General features: G+C 53.2%; 5 protein-coding genes across 5 annotated transcripts; 3 read left to right on the top strand and 2 right to left on the bottom strand.

Annotated features, from left to right (window-relative positions):
• Window positions 1–211: 211 nt before the first annotated feature.
• On the bottom strand, window positions 212–2,394 carry COCSUDRAFT_66040 (hypothetical protein; the record flags this gene model as incomplete). The annotated part of the gene is made up of 6 exons (XM_005648162.1): window positions 212–603; window positions 717–789; window positions 1,038–1,162; window positions 1,302–1,417; window positions 1,798–1,957; window positions 2,273–2,394. The coding sequence occupies 6 exons, from the start codon at window positions 2,392–2,394 to the stop codon at window positions 405–407; spliced, it is 795 nt and encodes a 264-aa protein (XP_005648219.1). The 3' UTR covers window positions 212–404.
• A 1,234-nt stretch (window positions 2,395–3,628) lies between these two features.
• On the top strand, window positions 3,629–8,005 carry COCSUDRAFT_41848 (hypothetical protein; the record flags this gene model as incomplete). The annotated part of the gene is made up of 10 exons (XM_005648163.1): window positions 3,629–3,707; window positions 4,323–4,457; window positions 4,678–4,794; window positions 5,040–5,186; window positions 5,386–5,711; window positions 6,044–6,284; window positions 6,501–6,608; window positions 6,914–7,027; window positions 7,338–7,481; window positions 7,791–8,005. 10 exons carry the CDS (start codon window positions 3,629–3,631, stop codon window positions 8,003–8,005), a joined length of 1,626 nt encoding a protein of 541 aa, XP_005648220.1.
• Window positions 8,006–8,419: 414 nt separating this feature from the next.
• COCSUDRAFT_33163 (hypothetical protein) lies at window positions 8,420–9,224 on the top strand. Its single transcript, XM_005648164.1, has one exon. It carries the CDS (start codon window positions 8,509–8,511, stop codon window positions 8,866–8,868), a length of 360 nt encoding a protein of 119 aa, XP_005648221.1. The 5' UTR covers window positions 8,420–8,508; the 3' UTR covers window positions 8,869–9,224.
• Window positions 9,225–9,287: 63 nt separating this feature from the next.
• Window positions 9,288–14,992, bottom strand: COCSUDRAFT_66041 (hypothetical protein; the record flags this gene model as incomplete). The annotated part of the gene is made up of 13 exons (XM_005648165.1): window positions 14,702–14,992; window positions 14,257–14,389; window positions 14,048–14,117; window positions 13,198–13,387; window positions 12,804–12,926; window positions 12,533–12,634; window positions 12,111–12,287; window positions 11,420–11,735; window positions 11,101–11,228; window positions 10,629–10,891; window positions 10,147–10,360; window positions 9,731–9,844; window positions 9,288–9,428 (listed from the first exon to the last, which is right to left on the bottom strand). Exons 1-13 carry the CDS (start codon window positions 14,870–14,872, stop codon window positions 9,288–9,290), a joined length of 2,142 nt encoding a protein of 713 aa, XP_005648222.1. The 5' UTR covers window positions 14,873–14,992.
• A 145-nt stretch (window positions 14,993–15,137) lies between these two features.
• On the top strand, window positions 15,138–20,961 carry COCSUDRAFT_33164 (hypothetical protein). The gene is made up of 17 exons (XM_005648166.1): window positions 15,138–15,241; window positions 16,017–16,088; window positions 16,283–16,348; window positions 16,463–16,498; window positions 16,640–16,756; window positions 16,956–17,072; window positions 17,189–17,305; window positions 17,755–17,871; window positions 17,987–18,106; window positions 18,219–18,335; window positions 18,475–18,594; window positions 18,707–18,823; window positions 18,974–19,090; window positions 19,213–19,329; window positions 19,457–19,564; window positions 19,792–19,834; window positions 19,995–20,961. The coding sequence occupies exons 3-16, from the start codon at window positions 16,289–16,291 to the stop codon at window positions 19,795–19,797; spliced, it is 1,386 nt and encodes a 461-aa protein (XP_005648223.1). The 5' UTR covers window positions 15,138–15,241; window positions 16,017–16,088; window positions 16,283–16,288; the 3' UTR covers window positions 19,798–19,834; window positions 19,995–20,961.
• Window positions 20,962–21,204: the final 243 nt, after the last annotated feature.

Here is a 21,204-nt window from a genome sequence, read left to right on the forward strand (position 1 = left end):
TATTGCAACAGAAATGTGGGTACACAAGTGAGATCGTGTGACCCTGTAAGCAATCTTGATATGAGGTAGCACAATGCGCTTGCGCAGAGTTCAGCTTCTGCGGACAGCTATAGCTTACTGGCACAACTCTTGCCCACGCCAAAGGCAGAGGGGGTGCACCAACTTAATCCAGACCTTGACCAGAAGCTCAAACTGGCCTCCTGCGGCTGATCGTTTTGGCAAGCTTGAAATTACGCTTGACAGATCTGCAAAGATATGCAACAAGCCAACAATCGCAAACATCAGACCACCAGACTGAAACTCCTACGTAGTGTATGCACCATTCATTGTAGATAGAGCAGCGCTGCACCTGAATGCGTGCATTTCTGGGTTATGAGATCGCTTTGATTGTCAGCTGAGGGTGGTTATACAGCTGCTGGCCCATTTGGCTGGCGCAGCAGTGGGCTGCTCAGGAGAGCATCAGACTTGGTCTCATGAGCAGCTCCATCACTCATGTCCGGCTGCCTCATGTACACGGTGGGATTCTTGCGCCGGCGCGCCTCGATGCTAGCATAGGAGTACATTGTAAAACCAAGCACAGCCAAGGTGCTCCCCACCACCATCCTGCATGCCGCAATTGCCTTATAATCAATGACAATTCGGGGTCCCACACCGAGTGCTGCATATGGTCTGGCAAGTAAAGTGGCAAAAGATTAGAAACAAGGTGCTTAGCTAACCTGATTGTGAAGATGCTGCTTTCTCCCAAAAGGAACGCTGACAGGATCACTACGCCCACCACCTTGATCATGCCTGCGTGGAGCAATTAAGGAATTAGGGCACAGCAATGCCCAATGCGACACAAATTTTGCTGCCCCCACTGCTGCTTTTGCCAGGAATCTACATGGCCTCGCAGAGCATGGACCCAGAGCAGGCGAAGGGATCACACACTCCACAGGAAGCTGGGCTACTGAGGTCTTGAGCTACAGGCGGAAAGCCTCTGGCACCGTATGTCACATGACGCAGAGGCTCTGGCAAGTGGATGGCAACAGAGGAGTCACCTATCACTGGCGTTGCTGTGGATGATGTGATCTGTATGACCCGGTAGTGTGTGATGTTATACAGGACAGCATTGAAGCCGCCCAAAAGCAGATACGCCACCACCATATTGTTTTCCAGCTCCGACCTGACACACCAGGTCAATGCCCTCTAAGTGTTTTCTAAGATGCTCGATCCAGGAGAGTGTAACTGGCATATGCTGCTCATGCTCAACTTTTAGGTCTCAAGTGCTCACTGCAAGAAGCGCTCAAAGAATGGGTGCTCACCAGTACACCAGTAGGGGCTGCAGCTCTCTCGCAAGGAAGAAAGGGACGAGAATGCCCACAGACACTGGCGCTGTGTAGAATGTCAGTCGGATCACATCTATGTCTTCCTTCAACACCTGCAGACACAGCATGTAAATGAGAATCACATGACAGTCAAATTGATGGCAGGGGCCGCAGCGAACAATCATCTGCTTGTGACTTATGAGAATGTCACTCTGTACCTTTCCAGAAAAGTTGAGCATTGCTGCGCCACAGAAGGTGGAGGCAACTGCGATAGAGATGCCAGTACTGGATCCCGAAAGGCTTCCCTCCCATATTGACAGCACCACTCCAACTGTCAAGACAACCAGGGATAGAACCTCAAAGCCTGTCGGCACCTGCAAAGCACCTACTTTCAGTGAACATAAATTATATGAAAGGAAAGGAAGGATCACTGGGGAGTACTTAACAGGCGTGCAGGGAATAGGCAAAATTAGGTACTGTTGACAGATCATACCGTCTTCTCAATCAGGATACCCAAGAACGCTGTGACGATGGGAATTCCAGAGCGAATGATCTGGTTGAGTGACAGGGATATGAGCACGAGGCTGGCGTTGTTGGCCACAATGTTGGCCACCTGCAGCCAGACGGCCTTCATGAGATCATCTGCATCACCGCTGCATGCACACCGTCATGGACAAGAAGCAGGGACTCTGAGTTCAGACGCGAGATCATGCGCACCTTGAAGGCACCCACACAGGCAAACCCCTTCCACTGGCTGCGCAAAGTGTTCCTGTGCTTGTTTGCAAAGTGTGGGAAGACCATCAAGGGGGCCAGCGCTACGAAGCCAAATGTCAGGTGGGCCATGGTCAGGAAGATAGGAAATCTGTGCACAATTTGCTCTGTCAGTCACAAAACCCAAGATCCAATTTTGTTCAAGTAGTTAGGCAGAACCTAGTGAAGCCCAGGCAAACCCAGCAGGAAGTGCGCACTTGAAACCGTAGACTCCCAGCACCCATCTGTTTGTCATGTTCAGGGTAGCGTTGAGGGAGAGGAAAGCTACGATGGTGATGGCATATTCAGCCAGGGCCCTGGCCGATGTCTTGGCAGCCATGCTGGCTTCTGAACTATCAGTCCTACTGTTTGCTGCCAAAGACATAGGTGATTTGCGTCTCATAATGGCCAATTATTAAAATGATCCCGGGGTGTCCGTCAACTGCTTTCCTTCAGGAATATTGCTTGCATCTGTCCTGAGAAATATTCTCAGGAGAGCCACCAGGGCAGCCATTAAAAATGATCCTCACCGAACTTATTCAATTTTCCTTGTAAGTCACTGTGCTGGAAAGAATGAAAGCAGCCGGGAATGTTTTATAGCCATTCAGGAGCCGATTCTGTTGAATTTATATAATCAGATGCTCTCTCAGAACTTGCTTACTTGATGACAGTAGACCTCGATGAACCCAACGTGTGAATTTGATAAGAAGTTTGAATTCCTTGGGCCCTTGTGAACTTTTGGTGCGCTCTACTTCTGCAACCCAATGAAGAAAGTTATCGGCATCACGCATCTGAGAGTTGGCAGTGCATAATCCTGTGTTGGGTGGCAGCTGCATGCTTTGAAAGTAGGTGCATGAGATGCATGCCCTGGGCAGACTCTATCCAGCTCTTTGGAAGAGCTGAGCATGCCTGAAATATGATAGGAAGGACATTAGCCGCTGAAGATTAACTTGACACCCGGGCCCATGCATGCGAGGTCAATGTGCGCAGTGTAAATGCATGCGTGGTGAGCGCAGTCATGCATGATCTTCAGGACTGTAATTCGGCCATGGTAAGGCGAGGTGCTCATGGCCAGATGGTACTTGCATCTGGTAGCTGGGGGTCAAGAACCGATGTCTGTTGTTCGCGTTTCTTATGATCCGGTTCATGAGTCATCAACAATAGCATATGCTCAGCATGGCACAACCGGTGAACCCCTCTTGGTTGTCACACACCAAGGAAGGATGCTCAACACAATTCTGCACCGATGCATGCGTTCATCAACAACATCTCTGATCTCAGGAATCTCAGATCGGGCGAGACCCCAAATGAAGGGAAATGTTGATTCAGGTATGTCCCCCCCCCCTCTTTCAAATGCTGATTCAGACATTTGTGACGGTCCTGGGGAAATGCGTATCCAGCTTCACCTCTGCAGCTTCTAGCCATTTAAGGCATTCCAGTTCCCATTCGTGCCAGAAAACCTCTTCTTGCCGATCCTGTTGCGTTTGGTGCTACAGTCTTCATTCTGCTCATCCCCTGAGGCCGCCCTTCCACCTCTTCCACCCTCTTCCCATCCACCGTCCAGACTCCACAAGATGACGCACCGATCGGCAACGACGCTCATTGTCCTCCTTCTCTCCATCTCCTGCGCTGCCTGGGCGTCTGAGACTTCAGGTCAGTGCCCGATCCATCCTGCTGTTGTGTGCTTGATCGTCCTGTTGCCCTCTGGAAGCGGCAGTGCATGCAGCCGACCTGAACGTCTCAGCCGCCCCAAGCCCTAGCTTTGAGCTGTCTGACCAGCAATGCATCTAGTTTTGATCAATATGTCTCAGAGTGAAAGATAAGGATGCGAGACGTCTTGATCACCAGCAGCTCTGATGGAAGAGGTCGTTTGCCGATTGGGCCCGACCGCCGTCCAAACCAGTTCGGCCCTTCTGCTGCTCAATTTTAGCACCTGTTGATAATGCCAGATCCATCTTTCCAGTCTTGTCCAGGCCTCTCAAACGAGTCCTTCCGGTGTGCAGGACGCACGCTTCTGGATGCGACAGGTACATCCTGTGCCTTCTGTCACACTGGCATGCAATCTCCTGCAACCCTATCCTACAATAATAACTGCAGCACCAGCAAAGGGTCAAGCTCATTGTGTAAGAACAGCATGCGTGCTGTGAGGGGAAAAGTCCCCATTCTGGCTGCATGACTGCCCAACATCTCACACTGTCTGCACCCATGCTCCCATGCATGTCATGCATGTCAATGACATGATGGAAGAATGTGTCTTTGTGTGTACAGCCACTGCAGATGCCAAGGCCGTCAGCGCTCTGAACAGCAACGACGCATCTGCTGCAGCCCAGGCTATTGCCTCGGCTGGTTCCTCTGGCAACACCCAAGCAGCTGCTCAGGCCATTGCACAGGCCTACAGCACAGGTGCATGCCAGTCCTTTCTCCCTGGCTTTGCAGTTTATAGGTGCTTCGTGCATGTTGATTTGCTGGACTCCCAGTCCGAACGCATCATGCATGTGCCTGAATACAATGTGGAGATGGATTATGGAAGGATGTGTTGTCCAAAGTCACGCCTCAATGATCATCTCAGTGACATGATGTCGCTTGCAGCATTTTGCTGACCAAATCTCGTTACTGCATGCAGCTGGCCAGCCATCTGACCTGTCCTCCCCATTCGCGCAAGTCAGCGCCGATGCACTCGCAAAGACAGCTGCCACCGACAACGATGCTGCTGCCAAGACCATCAGTGAGGCTGCTGCTGGTGAGGCATTGCCCTCCTTGCTCCTGCAGTGTTGCTTGGTAACGTGGGAGCACACATGTTGGAACAATGCGGCTCTAGAGGCAGCAAAGCCTGCATGCATGATGTCTGCGGGACATCATGACAGCTTCTGCTCAATATCTGCATGCTACATTTGGTGCATCTGCCTTCCTGCAAGGGCAACTGCAGGAGTGTCATGGTGAACATGTTTATTGCAATGTGCTAAAATTCTGTTTGTGGTCATGTAGAGGGCGGTCAGGCTGCAGATGCCATCTCCGTCGCTACAGCAAAGGCCCTCAGCTTCGGTGGGGCTGACCAGCAGACAGCATTCGCTCAAGCCCTCGCTGCTGCCATCGCACTGAAAGGCTGCGACACTCTCAAGCCCGTCATCGCAAGTAAGTTGTCTCACCCCTCAGGCATCTGTAACTATAACTGGCCATTCGTGCTCTGCTCTGTCATGACAGATTGCCATTTTCCCCTGTAGTACTCATGCATGCCATGCAGAACGTGGCATAATGCCGTTCCTTACCAGATGCGAGTAATATCTGTTCTGACTTTCTGAGTCAGATCTACAGACAGAAAATCTGCATGCAGAGGCGCAAGCCATTGCTTCAGCCCAGGGCCAGACAGCAGCCAGCGCCTTCGCTTCAGCCACCGCAGCCGTCCCGGACGTCCAGCAGTGCCTGACGGGCCAGCCGGCCGGTGGCGCATCTTTGGCAACCGCCCAGGCAGCCACGCTCTCCAAGTCCAAGTCCAACGCCGATGGCGCGTCGACGGCCGCCGCCCAAGCCGTCGCCAAGGCAACTTCCTCCGACCCTGCAGCTGCCGCTCAGGCCGCCGCGCAAGCCCAGAGTAGCAGCACCAACGCTGCCAACAGTGCAGCCCAGGCGCAGAGCACCGCGCAGGCCAATGGCAACCAGGTGCGACAGATCCCATCACTGATCACTTCATGATGAACAGCTTTAAAATACCCCTTGTGTCACTGCTGGGAAGCATGTGGCAATCCAGTGCAGTCCCTCTCAGGCCTACAGAGTGCCAATCTCTGTGCAGACACTTACTGACTGCATATTTTACAAATGTGGCGAGCTTTGCATCCAGCTTGTCTGCAGATGCACATTGCCTTCTTGGCAGGAAAGCATGTAATGCTATCACCAACTGACATGCAGCATTCCGACACCACCTTTGGTATCAGGATGCTGGGGTTTCTCTGACTTGAGAAAATTCTCCACTGGTGTACTAGGGTGCGGCCCAGGCAGCGGCCGTTGCCAAGAGCAGCAGTGACGCAGCAGCCCAGTCATCTGCCGATGCGGCGGCAAAGGCGCAGTCGGCGAGCGCGGATCCGTCCCAGGCCGGAGCAGTTGCACAGGCCGCCGCGCAGGCGAAGAGCCAGGCCGATCAGGCATCCCAGGCCGCGGCGAAGGCTCAGGCCGCATCCTCCTCCAACGGTGGCTCCTCCAACGCTCAGGCATCCGCCCAGGCCACCGCGCTCTCAGGTGAGAAGCCTCAGTGTTAGACTCGCGCCAGCCTTGAAGAAGAACGGTCATGTCTGATGCATGTCGCAGTGCTGATAGATGTCGTGCCATGCAAGGCTTGAAAGTATTGCTGCTTGTGGGTCTTTGGCTGCATGCTATCTGCATGCGTTCACATGTGGGGAATGCTTCTTCATTTCTTCAGGCCCGAATATGAAATCATCCACTGCTTGCGCACAGGTTTGCAGAGCGGAGACACTAACGCTGTGGCGCAGGCATTTGCGGCAGCCAAGTCCTCCAGTGATGCTCAGGGCGTCGCCTCCGCCCTGTCACAGGCCTACTCCCAGGGTGCGCCATTGGATTCCCCCACCAATGCTGCAGCATCTTTGACTTTGTCATATGACATGATTGACAGGCATCCATATCTTTGCGTGATGTGACTGCATGCAGAGCTTGTCATCTGGTCCCTGGGGTCCACACAATTGAGTGGTGGTTTCTGGTACTGTTGATGCACTCTGTTACATTTGCGAGGCAGCCCTTCCTCCCTTCACTGGCGCTCGCTTTGTCTTGATGTCTGCATTCTCCATAAGCTTTTATGCGGAGGACATCAAGTTGGCTGTTTTTGCTGACGGCTCTTGGATGTTTGCATGCAGCCGGCACTCAGGACCTGAACTCGCCATTGGCTCAGACCAGCGCCACCGCCATCGCCCAGGCAGCAGCCAGCAACCAGAACGCTGTCGCACAGGCAGCAGCCCAGGCAGCTGCACGTGCGTCCGTCCCCCTTGTCATGCCCCTCTGCCAAAAACTCCCAACAATGGGCACTGTGCAATCCTTTGTCTTCTTGTTGACTTCTCTATTTTGCCTGCTGTGCTCTTCACTTTTTCATTGATGGTATAAGGAAGGCTGCATCAGTGCCAGGCTTGTCTTCTGCCGCCCTATCTCACTGGCCTGCCGCACAACCAAGGGCTCACCCGGGTTTGAGGGCCGCAGGATATGTCACAGGATACAGATATAGGGCTCATCTGGATTTCTGGGTCCAGAGATATTGATCAGTAATGCAGATGTGCTGGCTTGCAGAGGGCGGCTCTGCCAGCGATGCGTTTGCGCTGGCGGCTGCCAAGGCGCTGAGCCAGGGAGGCAGCGGAGCGTCGGCCGTCGCGCAGGCCATCTCACAGGCCATCGCTCAGGGCGGCTGCTCTTCACTGCAGCCCACCCTTGCCAGTGAGCCTCCTTCTCTTACTGCTGCTCAGAGAACATTGGTGTTGCCTTGCCGCAATTAGTTTGGCTTGAAAACGTTTCTGTGTATTCTTTTAATGTTATGAATTAGATGGCTTGCAATTGTATCCATTGTGCCATGCATGCATGGGTGCTTGAGTGACTCGAAGCATTTGCTTTTCTCCTGTGTTTCTGCTCCTGCTGTCTGTTGCCGCAAATGCACATGCTAATTTTGGGGACCCACAGCTGGGCAATTTGGCAATGCCTTCAAAAGTGATTGCGTTTGCTGATTCTCCCGTGTGCTGTTCCTTGCAGAGGCACAGTCCCTGGCCCAAGCTTCCGGTGGTGCCACCTCCAGTGCCTTTGCATCTGCTGTCGCTTCCTCCAGCGCCGTGCAGAACTGCCTGGGAGGCCAGTCACAGGCCACTGCTGTTGCCAAGTCCCAGGCAGTCTCCTCTGGGGGACCATCTGCGAATGCTTCTGCCCAGGCGGTTGCTGGCAGTTCTGGCCGCAAGATGCTGTCTGCCTGAGTCGTTCAGCTCAGTTTGTCTGGCGTATTTGATGCCCGTATTTAATATGGTGAACGGCCATGCATCAAGCCGTGCAAAACGCATATTTATGCCCTAGTGAGGACAGCTAGATGGACAACAGGAGCAGCTCTGCGTTTTGTGATCAACTGTACAGCTGGAGTTTCATCTCCCTGTCCAGTTCCTTAAGAGTTGCAGCTTGTTTCTTGCTTAAATATCTTGGGTTCAATCTTATTTTTGGGTGGGTGAGGCGTGGGACACCTGTTTGGATTGGCGGCATTTCTTTCTTTGCGAACATCTCGGTTTCAATTGGTTCTCTGTTGGAAGGTGCCTTCAAAGTAAGCAGCTGTTGGTCTATCATTTGTTTTCACAGTATACGTATGGTCAGCCCAGCGGTCAATTTATGGGTGATTCTTTGTGACAACTTCTTACAAACCGTAATCTGTAAGATGCCTCAAAATAACTGTCGGCCACAGTAAAAGCCAAATGCCTTATAAGCCCTGGCTATGTCCCCTTCTGCATCCAATGTAAACATAGACGCTGCAAGCGCCCAACAGTACCCGACAGCCCATTGGCCATGGCCCGTTGGCCAACAATGGCACAGTGCGCTTTGCAACTTAAGAAGCCCAATAAATACCGTTTGGTTGCCTGTTGAAGGTGGCCTCAACATGCCCTCACAGCATCAACCGCAATCCAGCAACCGTAACCCAATCATGCATTGCCGCACTCCAGCAGCACGCCACTGCCGCGTGCGGCGCAAATATCGTCTTCACGTTCATAGACAAGGTGCAATACTGACAGCTCAGGCATTGCACAGCACAGACAGCAATCTCATACACCACACAAATGCAATCCAGTGCGGCTAGTGTACACCAAATATTTGTACATGCAGTTCCAAATAGGAGGGGCACAGTGCAAGTGTGCCCTAAAATTGAACCAAGTATGCGTGCTGAATCCCTGCTCAAGTCTAAACACAAGGGGTTCTTCCAAGAAAATCAAACAGGGCTTCCCAATGTTGCCAGTGCTTCTGCCAGCTGTCGTCCTAGTGGCCCAATTCTGTAAGAGGTTTAATTTGCACTGCCCACTATATAGCTGCGTGTCTACTGAATTTCAGGCTGTCTGCCCCGTCTCATCTGAAAAAGTTGCAGCTGTGCTATACAAGTCTTGCTCATGACAAGTCCAAATTCTCTCCTCATGCATAGCACTTCTCATCATCCGTCGCTTGCAAGGATCCTGCAGATCTCCCTGCGAAGAGTCCGCAGCACTGCGTGTGCAGACGTGTATCCTATGACTCGCTGCCAGAAGTAGACAGCAGTGCGGAGCTCTGGGCCTGCAGGCCGCGGACAATGGGCAAGTAGAAGGGTGCAGCGACTGACAAGTTGAGGGACAGCACACGATCCAGCATGCTTGCTGCTGTCACCACCTCCTGTGGGCACACGACACGCCATTCAGCTCATCATGCATAGCACACTTAGCCAGGCAAACTCGCCGACCAGTATTCTGAAACGCCAAGTCAGAAGCCTTCCTAAGACACAGGCATTACAGAGAAGCTCACGCAGAACAGGGCAATATCTCTTGCCTAGAAAGGCCTCAGCTCACTATCATATTTGTGCTGCTTGGTGAAGCCTGCCCCTCTCGACATCGCAAGCTAGCGAAATCAACTGTCTCAATCGTCTAATTTGCAAGTGTGTTGACTGTGAGCTGTGGCAGAGGAGCAGGTTCACGCACTGTCTGGATGAGCTCGGCGCCGACCAGGCGCAGTTTGGCGGCCACGGCGCTGTCGCGGTCCTGAGGGGGGCGGATCAGCTGCTCGCGCGTTGCCTCCACCACACCCTGCTGCACCTGCACGCGCCACATAGTGTAATTTGGTGTCACTTCACCCGTAATAAGATTAGAGAAGCGTGCATCCCATGTCAACAAATTTCTTCCCCAGAAACGTGTGTGTTTTCATCTGGGAGCATACAATGCTGCAGCACAGGAGCTGGAGACATGGCATGCATGAGGAGTGGCCAAAGGCCATGCACTGGTGCCTCAATCTCGAGGAAAGCAAGCTCCTCATTGTGTAAGCTTGTCCTCACTGCAGGCTACGATGGCTTATCCGGGTATTTACCAGTTTGTAGTTTTAAGTGACAGCCTGCGCGCACCTTCTTGTAGATGACATCGTCGACGGAGAAGATTCGCATGAGCAGGCGGCTGACGAGGTCGGTGTCTGCGGCAGTCGGCTTGGCGGCGGCGGAGGCATCACCCCCCGCCAGGCGTCGCGCCAGCAGGTCGGCCATGGCGGCCGTCAGGTGCGGCATGCGCACATCCGCCTTTGCCAGCAGCGCTGCAAACGTCTCCTTCACTTCCGCATAATACCTGCATGGACACGCATCAACGCATTCCATCACATGAACAGAAAAGGTCCAAAGTCGCAAGAAGCTTCCGTGATTAGCATGACTTCTCTCCTTTAAGCGTAACCTAAAGGCATTTTGAAGACATGCCGCCAAGGCAGTGCTCTTACTCTTCTCTCTTTGTCTTCCATGGTCCCATGCCATTCTGCCTGGACCACCGTCATAGATCGGGGGTCTCACAGGATATGCAGGCAGGTTTGAGGAGCACGGCACAAAAGGTGCTGGGGCCTCACTGTCGGTTCTGGGTGACGGCCGGCGACGGCGCGAGGTTCTTGGCGCCCAGCAGCATCTGTGCGACCAGCAGGGACGCGCCGACGAGCGACAGGCGCTGCAGCTCATTCTGCGCTGCCACCAGCCGCTGCAGGTCCAGCAGGAGAGTCTCGGGGCACTCGCGCGGCGCGATCGCCGCCGGCCGCTGGATCAGCGCCAGCAGCGACTCAGCCAAGATCGCGCGCATGGTGCTGCCCTCCGCAGTCATCGGCCCGGTTGGCGCCACCTGTCGAGCGATGACAGTGGAGTTAGTCACCAATACGACACAATTTGGGGGCCTGAGCCAGGCCTGTCCTTTACCACAAGCCTGCTGTCCTTGATATTATAAGGTGCCCTTCCTAGAGGTCATCTGGGCCTCAGGGCCACAGATACATACAACATGTATGCATTGTAGGCTGAGCAGCACTGGAAGGAGATGTGGTGAAGAGGGCGCACCTTTGTGAAGCCGCTCTGCAGCCAGACGCGGGTGTTGGGCAGCACATCAGCGGGGTCGCTGTCGCCCACGGCCTCCGTCAGGCGCCGCTGCTCGTACTGGACGCCCGAAGAGGTGCCCTGCAGGATGCCTGCGGATGCAATACAAGCCGCCTTCACCATTATCTTGATCCATATCATCGGTCACCACACCCACATTACTGTGCGGCATCCCAAGAATCTTACATTGACATAATGCATGCCCGAGGCATCACGCCACTGACAATGCAGCAAGTTGGACAGGACAATGCAGAGCGGGAAATTTTCAAGGGGGGAGGCTTACTTTTGAGCATCTCCAGGCGCGCCTTGGCCAGGTCGGCGCGCAGCTCCGCGATCTTGTCGAAGACGAAGCGCGCAGCGCCGGCGAGCGCGGCGGCCCGGCCGCCATCCCCGGCGGCGGCCGGCTGCGGCTGCGGCGGCGGCGGCGCGTCGTCCCGGGGTACGGCGGGCGGCTTGGGCGTGGCGCTGCGCGAGGGGCTGGCCAGCAGCTGCACGGTGACGTTGTCGCGGTCGACTGGGATGCCGAATCGCACCTCCACTTCCTCCTCTTCCACCGGGGCCCCCACCGTCACCGGCGGGCTGGCCGACCGCGTGCTGCCCTGCGTGCATTGATCGTCCCGGCATTTCATGCCAGAAAATGTAATAGTCTTGAATCAGGGTCTCTGCATGCTGTCAATCCCAAGATGAAATGATACAAAATTTTTCGCATTTGTGCTGGAAAGCAAAATAATGACTCTTGATGACTCAATGACGAGTACTGAACGGAAAACTGTAGACGATCAAAAAGACAACCAGGCGATGCAGTGCAAAATCTTTGGATCGGGATCAGAGGGAAGATGCGCGTGCTGCTCTTGATGCAAAAGAGACACAGCCTGAATCCCTGAGAATTCGGAAGGATACTCCAGCGATAGGTGGCAAAGCATTCTCCTGTGGAAGTAGCAACTCTTCATCAATATACACCGAGGGCGCCGCACCGCGCTGCCGGACGCGTCGTCAGCGCTGTGCATGGCGACGACCCAGTCCTCGGCGGAGGCGTCGGAGGCTCCGCTGGGGGATGCATGGGGGAGGCCACGTGGAGGATTGGCCCGCTTGGGCGATGAGGCCATATCCACAGGCAGCCATGCCTCGCGCGCCACAAGTGACACCGGCACCTGCACTCGAGAAAACATCTCTCAGGAGGCCTTCGTGCAGGCGACGGACAAAGTGGGAGGCCGTCACTTGTTTCCTGATAAGATGCAGTGAAGCGGGTCTCCAATGCGCACTAGGACGCATAAGATGGCTGGATGACAAACGAGGGGTGCAGTCAAGATTGGGACTGATCAGATGGGCATGGCATTTGTGTGCACTGATCAAAGCAGGCATGCACAGGTGTGCTTGGGGCTGTCATGGAGTGCACCTCGGTAGACCTTGATGTCTCCAGGCTGACCCTGATACGGCGTTCTGCAGGTGACTGCTGCTGTGCTGCTGCAGCAAAGGTGCTCATCACCTCCGCATAGCCCTGCAGTCAAAAGCAGAGCACTTCTTGCGAGCAACACTATGGGTCACAACAGGCTGAAGATATAGCACACACCATTCACGTCCCCTTCTGACCAGATCTTCAGGTGGCATACACCTGGGACACAGTGGCATTGTGACCTGGAAAGGCACTTGAAGCCTTGCTGCCTCACCTTCTTGGTGGACTCGCTGCGAGCCGGGGCCTCCAGGCTGCTGAGGATGTAGACGATGAAGTCAAACAGCTGCTGCAGGTACTCCGGATCATAGCCCGCATGCAACCGCGTCCGGATGAAGTCCTGCGACAGCCAGGAACCAAACTCTCAATTAAAGCAGGAATGTCTGCCTATTTGGCAGCAGCTGCATTGCTGTTCAAGATCCAGGCCTGCACCCCCAACTATTACAGATTTTCCCACCGACAGCTATGCATCATAGCAGCGTGCAGGATGCGGAAACTACATGGCACAGCAGGGCCGGCCTTGGCAATGGCTAGCCGCACTTCAGGCACTCCAAGCAGATCATCACTGGCACGTCACGTGCAGGAATGGAGGGGTGAAAGAGGGGACTGACCACGTCGAGCTTCTCAGCGAGGCTGCCGCGCAGGCGGCGGCCCTCCTGGGAGGCTTCGGGGATGATGTCCGCCAGCGCCTCGCGCGCCTCCCCCAGCAGCACCACCAGCCGCTCCCACTGCGGCGGCGTCGCGCGCAGCCCATCCTCCAGCGCATCCCAGAACGAGCGCTCAGCCACCCTCTGCACATCCCTGCATGCAGGTGATTCTCTGGCCTTTAGTAACCAGATGACCTCTAGGCACAGCCGTGCTCATCCACTGAGAAGCTGCATTTTATACATGTGTCGCTTGCGCACGGCGTCAATGCTGAGCACCTGCGGGCTGCATGCAAGTGTGCCGCAGGCATGCATGCATGCATGCATGCATGCACACCCGCGCTCACGCACTGACGAGGTGCAGTTGCTACATGTGTTGCTTGCGTATGTTATCAATGCTGAGCAGATGCAGGCTGCATGGATGGTCGTCAATTTGTCGAGGTGCACTGGCTCATGTGTAGCTTGCATTTGGTGTCAATGCTTCCCAGGTGCAGGCTGCATGAAAACATGCTGCAGGTAGTTATTTTATCAAATGCCACAGGACAAGGGTCCCTTGCTGGGGCATCATGCATGAAGCAGTCAGCCGGGAGGCACAGCACCTGGCCTGTCGGTTGGGATTGACCTAAATGCGATCAATCGTGGATGAAGCCGCTCTTGACAAGCTGTAGCTCCCATGGTGATACAGGCTCATATTCTGCTCGTGCTACAAGTCTCTCTTCTGGATCAAACTTGTATTTCAACAGACATCTCAGGCATGTGCAACGTATGAATGTCAGCAGACCATGCATGTATCACAGAGAAAATACAGGGCTCTGACCTGGCCACGGCATCACGATCTGCGAGACTGCTGTCATCTGCAAGGTCCGACGTGCGCAGAGCCTCATTGCCTGCAAAGAGATGGCACACATTGGACTGGTCAGCCACATGATGGGTGAGCATTGCAGGCACCATGTCAGCTGCATGAAACACTTCTTGCCACATTGCCAAATGACTTCGCTCAAATGATCTGCAAGGTCAGCAACTCACCATACAAAAGCAGCTCATGCACCACGCGCTCATTCTCAGTTACTGTGTACAAGGCTGACGCCCTCATTGTAGCACTGCCCGCAGCTTTGGAAGGCCTTGCAGCAACGTGTGGTCTGTCAGTCTTCTCAGGCTCCTGCGACAAAGGTCAAGCTTTTCTTCCACACTTTTGTGATCGTCAAACATTGCCAGACATACAGGAACCTTTGAAGGCGAAGTGTAAGACACTATCAACCCCTCTCGTCAGTGTCCTTCGCGCCCTGTTGCTTCAACTCAAGATTTCAGGTTCACAGTCGGCATGCTCTTGAACAAGGGCTGAGGAGCTCTGTTCTCTGCATCCAAGGTTCAGCAATTGTGGGAAAAATTAAAACGGCTGGAGAAGCTAGAATGCTCGCAATTACAAACACAATATATCGATAAGAGGAGTCACAAGGGGTCTCTTGTGCACCTTCACAGGCGGCAGGTCCTCTAACACGTCTTCTTCCCCAGGGCCAGTCAGAGAGACTCGGCGCTTCTTTTCAATAGGGGTGGGCGGCAGGAATGGCGTTCGAGGACGCATGAATATCCATGCAGCAGCCCCAACTGCTGCTATCCCCACAAGCCTCAGGAAAAGCACCATGACGTCCCAGTGAAAACCAGCAATGCCCCTGTGCCAGATCAGATTTCGCTGGTTAATTTCTTGCAATGCTGCCAGCCATGCAGAGGACGACAAAAACCATTCCTGGTCGCTCTCGTTGTCCAGACGATTAAAATTGTCTCCCCTTCTCCTTTCGAGGCTCGCGGACAGAAATGGCATCTGCCCGACGGCGAGGTGGAATATTTTGTCCTGCCAGACCGGCCAGAATAGGCTGAGGCGCGCGTTTGCTCTCTTTGATTTTCAAGGAGGCAGTGTCGTGAAGCAAAACAATACAGACTGCAAGATCAACATTACAGGGGCGGGCAGCAATAAAGCAACAGCATTGCACCCAGTCTCCTGTGCCAATCGAAGGCAAGTTCACCGACTCACTGTCTGTACTTTTCAAATGGATCCCTACTTCAAGATGCAACTTTTCAATAGGCAAAGGCTGGTGCCTTTCCATTGCTGCAGCTCCAGAAGCATGCATTTCTTCTTACCCACCAGTCCCTGGGGTCAACGAGCCTGGGGAACAGCGTCCCTTTTTGTTTTCAGCAAAACAGGGAAGAAGGCAGCTCTGGGCTGGCTGGGTCAGGAGCTGCGAGTATATTGTCGGACAGGATTGCGTTGCTGCTTGTGATGCGTCTGCACAGCAATGTTTGTACTTTTCAGCGCTGTCCTGGCCTTGTCTTTTGAATCGCTGCGCCTGTCTTGCGCGCCGTTAGGATTCAGGGTTTTCGTCATAGTGCGCCAAGCTGGGGCAGCAGCTCTTTGCCAGTCTTTTCGTGACCCAGGCTGATCTTTCAAATTCTTTGTGGCATTCGTGGTTCCACCGCCGGCAAAGATGCCTTAATTGTAGGACGAGGTGCGGGGCATGTTAACATTCGTCGTACCCTGTGACCCGTCAGTTTGCGTGCCCCTTCTAGCGAGCATTTTCGTATGCGGAGAAGATCTGAGGGACCTCCTGAGCCTTAGAGTAGCAACCTGTGATAGCTGCCTGGCGTGGGAGTAAAGTGTCTCACCAGTAACTTTAAAATGGGGATGCCGCTTTTTTTGGGCGCCCGAGTTGAACTGCTCGGAGCCTGCCGCCCTCGTTGACAGTGTCCGTGTCTTTCCTGCATGGTTGACAAGCAATCCTGATTGCCTGCAGGTGTACCAGTGCATTTCCCGGAGCCGCCTGTCGACGCAAGTTCTTCCCACACCGGGGGATAGCTCTTTAGAGGTCAGAAACCATAGCCGCCCAGCCTGCAATCTGAAAGCAGCCTGGAATGAGTGGAATGTGTTGTCTGCATTGTTTGATCTGGAGGCATCAGTCGCAACAGTAGACTCTCAGGGCAGGATGCTCATCTGACTTACGAGCACCCGATGAAGTGCTTCGTTTCTGTTCTGTTCTGATGGATTGTTTGCACCCTGCAGTAAGCCATGATGCGCATGGCGGCACTTCTGAGCGTCCTGCTCATCCAGGGAGCTCTCTGCTCAGTGGTGAGTGCTCCTGCAATGCCTGTCTTGAGCACCCTCACAACAAATAGCTTTCGCTTGTACCACAGACTGCCACTGGCTTGGTTCCTTGTCTTGAACGTGTGTTTTTGAATGCAGATCCAGCCAAGGCATCTCCTGTCAGAGGCTGTGAAGGTGAGAAAGCATGCTTGCACCTTGTCACCTCTGAATTCCAGTGCTTGTTTCTGACAGGCAGGAACAGCAATGAAAGCGTCTGCCTATGTTTCTAGCTACAGCTCCTTTCAATGATAATAATAATTTGCATTGCATGTGTAGGTTGACGCTGCAACCTCAATTGCCAAGGGCGATCTGACATACGACAACGCGCACAAGGCCATCTTTGGCTTCAACCAGGGCACCGAGGGCAGGAGGCTGTTGAGCGAGGCCGTGAAGGTGGGTCGCTTTTCTACCACGTCTGTTTTGTGAGAGATGCAGGTCAAATCTGGTTCTAATGCACTATGTATTGAGTCCATGCACCGCTCGGTCAATTTGCTTGATGCAAGCGTCTGATGACAGGGTCACCTTGTGCCCTGTGTCTCATGATATGCATCATAATTGTCAAACGCCTGAATGTGCATGTGTATATGTACAGGTCGACGCTGCCACCTCCATCGTCTCCGGCGACCTGACATACGACAATGCGCACAAGGCCATCTTTGGCTTCAACCAGGGCACCGAGGGCAGGCACCTTCTGTCCGAGGCCGTCAAGGTGTGCCGTTCATGACTTCTGCCGCCATGCATGCTTCTATCCGCAGAATTGACATTCTGGCTCTCACATGAGTGATAATTTTGCATCTCTCATGACAATCATTTCATTGGCCGCAGGTCGACGCTGCTACCTCCATCGTCTCCGGCGACCTGACATACGACAATGCGCACAAGGCCATCTTTGGCTTCAACCAGGGCACCGAGGGCAGGCACCTTCTGTCTGAGGCCGTCAAGGTGTGCCCGTCATGACTCCTGCCATGCATGCTATTTTTTTTGCAGACATGATATTTCTCCCTCACAGACCTGTGATTACTTTGCATGCGCAAAATGCTTGTCAACCAGCAGATTTAGGCTGTCTGACCATCTTGTGTACATGTCTTGCTGAAATTGGACAGATAGATAAGACACACTGAAAGAGGTGTCCAATTGAAAGTATTTCACATTTTTATACATCCTTCAGTGTCCAAGCCAAATAAGACATGCAGACATTCCTAATGTCCAATGCCAGGTCTTATCAATGTCTGCAGCGTCTGTGCATTGTCCACATGTCTGATTGTCGAGCATGTCGAATGTGTCTTATCTCGTAGATTGTCTAAAAATAGTACCGTTAGACACTCTCAGACACGTCTAATTGGTGTGAAGCGGTCTTTTTATGTCTGAGTGACATTTCTTCTTGACTGCAGGTTGACGCTGCTACCTCAATTGCCTCCGGTGACATCTCATACGACAATGTGCACAAGGCCATCTTCGGCTTCAACCAGGGCACAGAGGGCAGGCACCTTCTGTCTGAGGCTGTCAAGGTAATTCTCTGACTTGTGTCTCTGCTTTCTTGTCATCTTATTATGTTCTCATCCCATCTGGCTCTTGCAGCTTCTAGGCACATGACATTCCTTTACATCTTTTCACTGGCCGCAGGTTGACGCTGCTACCTCCATTGCCAAGGGCGACCTGACATACGACAACGCACACAAGGCCATCTTCGGTTTTAACCAGGGCACTGAGGGCAGGAGGCACCTGTTGAGCGAGGCCGTGAAGGTACCAAATTTCCCCTCTTATCTGAGAGACAAATCAAATTCTCAGCACCTCATAAAGAGTCCGCTGCATGCTCTGGTACCATGCAGGTTCTAAGGCAAGTGACTGGCTGCAGGTTGACGCTGCTACCTCCATTGCCAATGGCGACCTGACATACGAGAACGCACGCAAGGCCATCTTCGGCTTCAACCAGGGCACCGAGGGCAGGCACCTGTTGTCTGAGGCCGTCAAAGTACGCCTCTCGTCTCATACCTTGTCATCCTGTGTCACACAGAGCTTGCCAATCCTTCATCACACATATTGGATTTCTGGTCCCATGTCTAGCTGCTTTGTTACTAGCATCTCTCTGACATCCTTACAATTGACCGCAGGTTGACGCTGCTACCTCCATTGCCCAGGGCGACCTGACATACGACAACGCACGCAAGGCCATCTTCGGTTTCAACCAGGGCACTGAGGGCAGGAGGCACCTGTTGAGCGAGGCCGTGAAGGTACCTGATGTCCCCTCTTATCTGAGAGACAAATCAAATTCTCAGCACCTCATAAAGAGTCCGCTGCATGCTCTGGTACCATGCAGGTTCTAAGGCAAGTGACTGGCTGCAGGTTGACGCTGCTACCTCCATTGCCAATGGCGACCTGACATACGACAACGCACGCAAGGCCATCTTTGGCTTCAACCAGGGCACCGAGGGCAGGCACCTTCTGTCTGAGGCCGTGAAGGTAAGCTATCCTGTCATGACTTCTGCTGCCATGCATGCTTCTGTTGACATCTCTCCCTCACAGCAATTAGAATCAGCGTTTCACTGACGTACAGTACTGCCAAGCCACTTCGCTGCGGACTGTTTCCAATCTGCATGTGACTGGTTGCAGGTTGACGCTGCCACCTCCATTGCCTCCGGCGACATCTCCTACGACAACGTGCACAAGGCCATCTTCGGGTTCAACCAGGGCACCGAGGGCAGGAGGCTATTGAGCGAGGCCGCGAAGGTGTGACCCTTAGCACCCCCTTTATCAACATTCTGAGTTGTCAAAACTGGCTGGAATTGTGTGCAGCAGTACCAGCCCTGTTGTGGTTGGGACAGTTCTAAATGTCATGTGACTGGTTGCAGGTTGACGCTGCCACCTCCATCGCTTCAGGCGACATCTCATACGACAATGTCCACAAGGCAATCTTCGGGTTCAACCAAGGCACCGAGGGCAGGAGGCTATTGAGCGAGGCCGTGAAGGTGAGCAATTCAGCACTACCTTTGTCATTATTCTGAGATGTCAAAGCTGGCTGAAATTATTGCAGCAGCGTTGGCTTCCAGCCTTTTCAACTTAGAAAATAATTGACTGCCATGTGACTGGTTGCAGGTTGACGCTGCTACCTCAATCGCCTCTGGCGATGTGTCATACGACAACGTGCACAAGGCCATCTTCGGCTTCAACCAGGGCCAGACCACCGGCCGCCGTCTCCTCTCTGTAAGTCACAGTCATCCTCCATACTGAGAAAAGTAGACAAAGGCTTGCAATGCTGCACTCACCATCAGTCTCTTCACCAGTGGCATGCCTCAGCTTCCATTACTGTGCTGTGGGGCACACTTTGATGCTGTGGGACTCAGGTTTTGGCTAGATCCTGCTTTGCCTCGTAAATGTAAATACAAGAGCTGCCTGGTGAAGAGACTGATGGCTGCGTGCTTGCTCTACAGGTGTAAGCAAGTGCACTGCGTTGCTGTCCAAGTGAGTCCCACGGTACGCGGCTGCCCGCCCTGTTGCATGTAGCTACTTAGCCTGTGTGCCTATAAACAGTCTGTGTCTTTGTTCTGCTATGCCTGTTGAGGGGAAAGGGAGAGATCACTGACGGCGTGCTGTGCACAACACTGACTGATAGAATATGTTATGTGCCATGCAGGGAACTGACTTGATCCCCGGCATCCTGTCGGGGTCCATCCCATTTCACAAGCCAGATGGCCTCTTGACCAAGCTGCTTCCCGGCAGCTTCCCATCATCCATCTTCCAGACAGCACCCACTTCCGCGGCCACATTGGGCGCTTCCTCACCGTCACCCTCATTGCAAGCCACTGCAGTTCGGCAAGAGCAGCAGCAAGCCATTCAGCCAGCGTCACTTGCCGCGCTGACCCTTCAGTCAGTGGCAGGCAACAGCGGGGGGCCCTCGGTGGAAACGCTGCAGTCTCTGCCAAACATCCCCACCCCACTTGAAACCGTGTCTAGGGCAAACGCCAACGCAGCACAGCTTCAGAGCTATATCAATGCGGCGGCAAAGCAGCACAGCGGAAGATGAGCCCTGTTGTAAAACAGCAGACAGAAGACGTGTGGCCATTGTCCATGCATGTTCTGTACCACACAAGATTTGATTTCTGCAGAGAAATTTGATGCTGGGCAGGACATGTCAACTAGGAATCCTTGTTGGACAGGTACTGGGTTGTCTTCCATAAAAAAAAGTAAGCAATTTCTCTTGTGAGAATAGGTGACTTTGGCCCTCAATATTTTTTCAGGAACTCTTGCAGGGTTGTGCGGATTTGTCAAGAGCTGTTGTGTATTGCTAAAGTGATGAAGGCTGCCTGTGACGGCATGTGTCATTATTGTCACATCAGTTGAGGACCATAATGGTCAGCACCACTATAACAGGACAAGCCTGGTGATTTCATTGAGCACTGTTGGACTGTGAGTGGAGTGGAGGGTTGTTAGGGGAACTCAAACTGGTGCCAGCACAAAATTGCATTCATGCTTTTTAGTCCGCAGTACATATTATAGGACACTGCAGCATTGATCGGCGCTGGTGTGCTTGACAGTTTGGACAACTCAACAACTCGAGACAAATAACGTCCACTCCTGATATGTAAGAGTTTACACTCTTCTGCTCATGGTCTCAGAGGAAAGCCAGTGCATTTGCCTAAAATCAAGTCACACGGTGTCGCACAGATGCACACTTATTGCACCTGTGTACCCACAGATGCATACTTATCGGCTTCATGCTGCCATGCCCATTTCAACAAATCAGCAATCCACCTAGACACTGCCATGCTTCCTCTGCAGATTCCTGAGAAAAGATAAGCAACCAAATTTACAGAGCTTTTCTGCATCCCATTGAGTTTCTTGGT

The sequence above is a fragment of the Coccomyxa subellipsoidea genome, assembly GCF_000258705.1.
Source record: "Coccomyxa subellipsoidea C-169, whole genome shotgun sequence".
Taxonomy (NCBI): domain Eukaryota; kingdom Viridiplantae; phylum Chlorophyta; class Trebouxiophyceae; family Coccomyxaceae; genus Coccomyxa; species Coccomyxa subellipsoidea.

Bases quoted from the DNA above. Each gene is read 5' to 3' on its own strand.
- COCSUDRAFT_33163 (XM_005648164.1), top strand. From the start codon at position 8,509: ATGTCCCCTTCTGCATCCAATGTAAACATAGACGCTGCAAGCGCCCAA.
- COCSUDRAFT_33164 (XM_005648166.1), top strand. From the start codon at position 16,289: ATGATGCGCATGGCGGCACTTCTGAGCGTCCTGCTCATCCAGGGAGCT. The intron at 19,091-19,212 runs GTGTGACCCTTA...GACTGGTTGCAG, and splicing joins TATTGAGCGAGGCCGCGAAG to GTTGACGCTGCCACCTCCAT. The intron at 19,330-19,456 runs GTGAGCAATTCA...GACTGGTTGCAG, and splicing joins TATTGAGCGAGGCCGTGAAG to GTTGACGCTGCTACCTCAAT.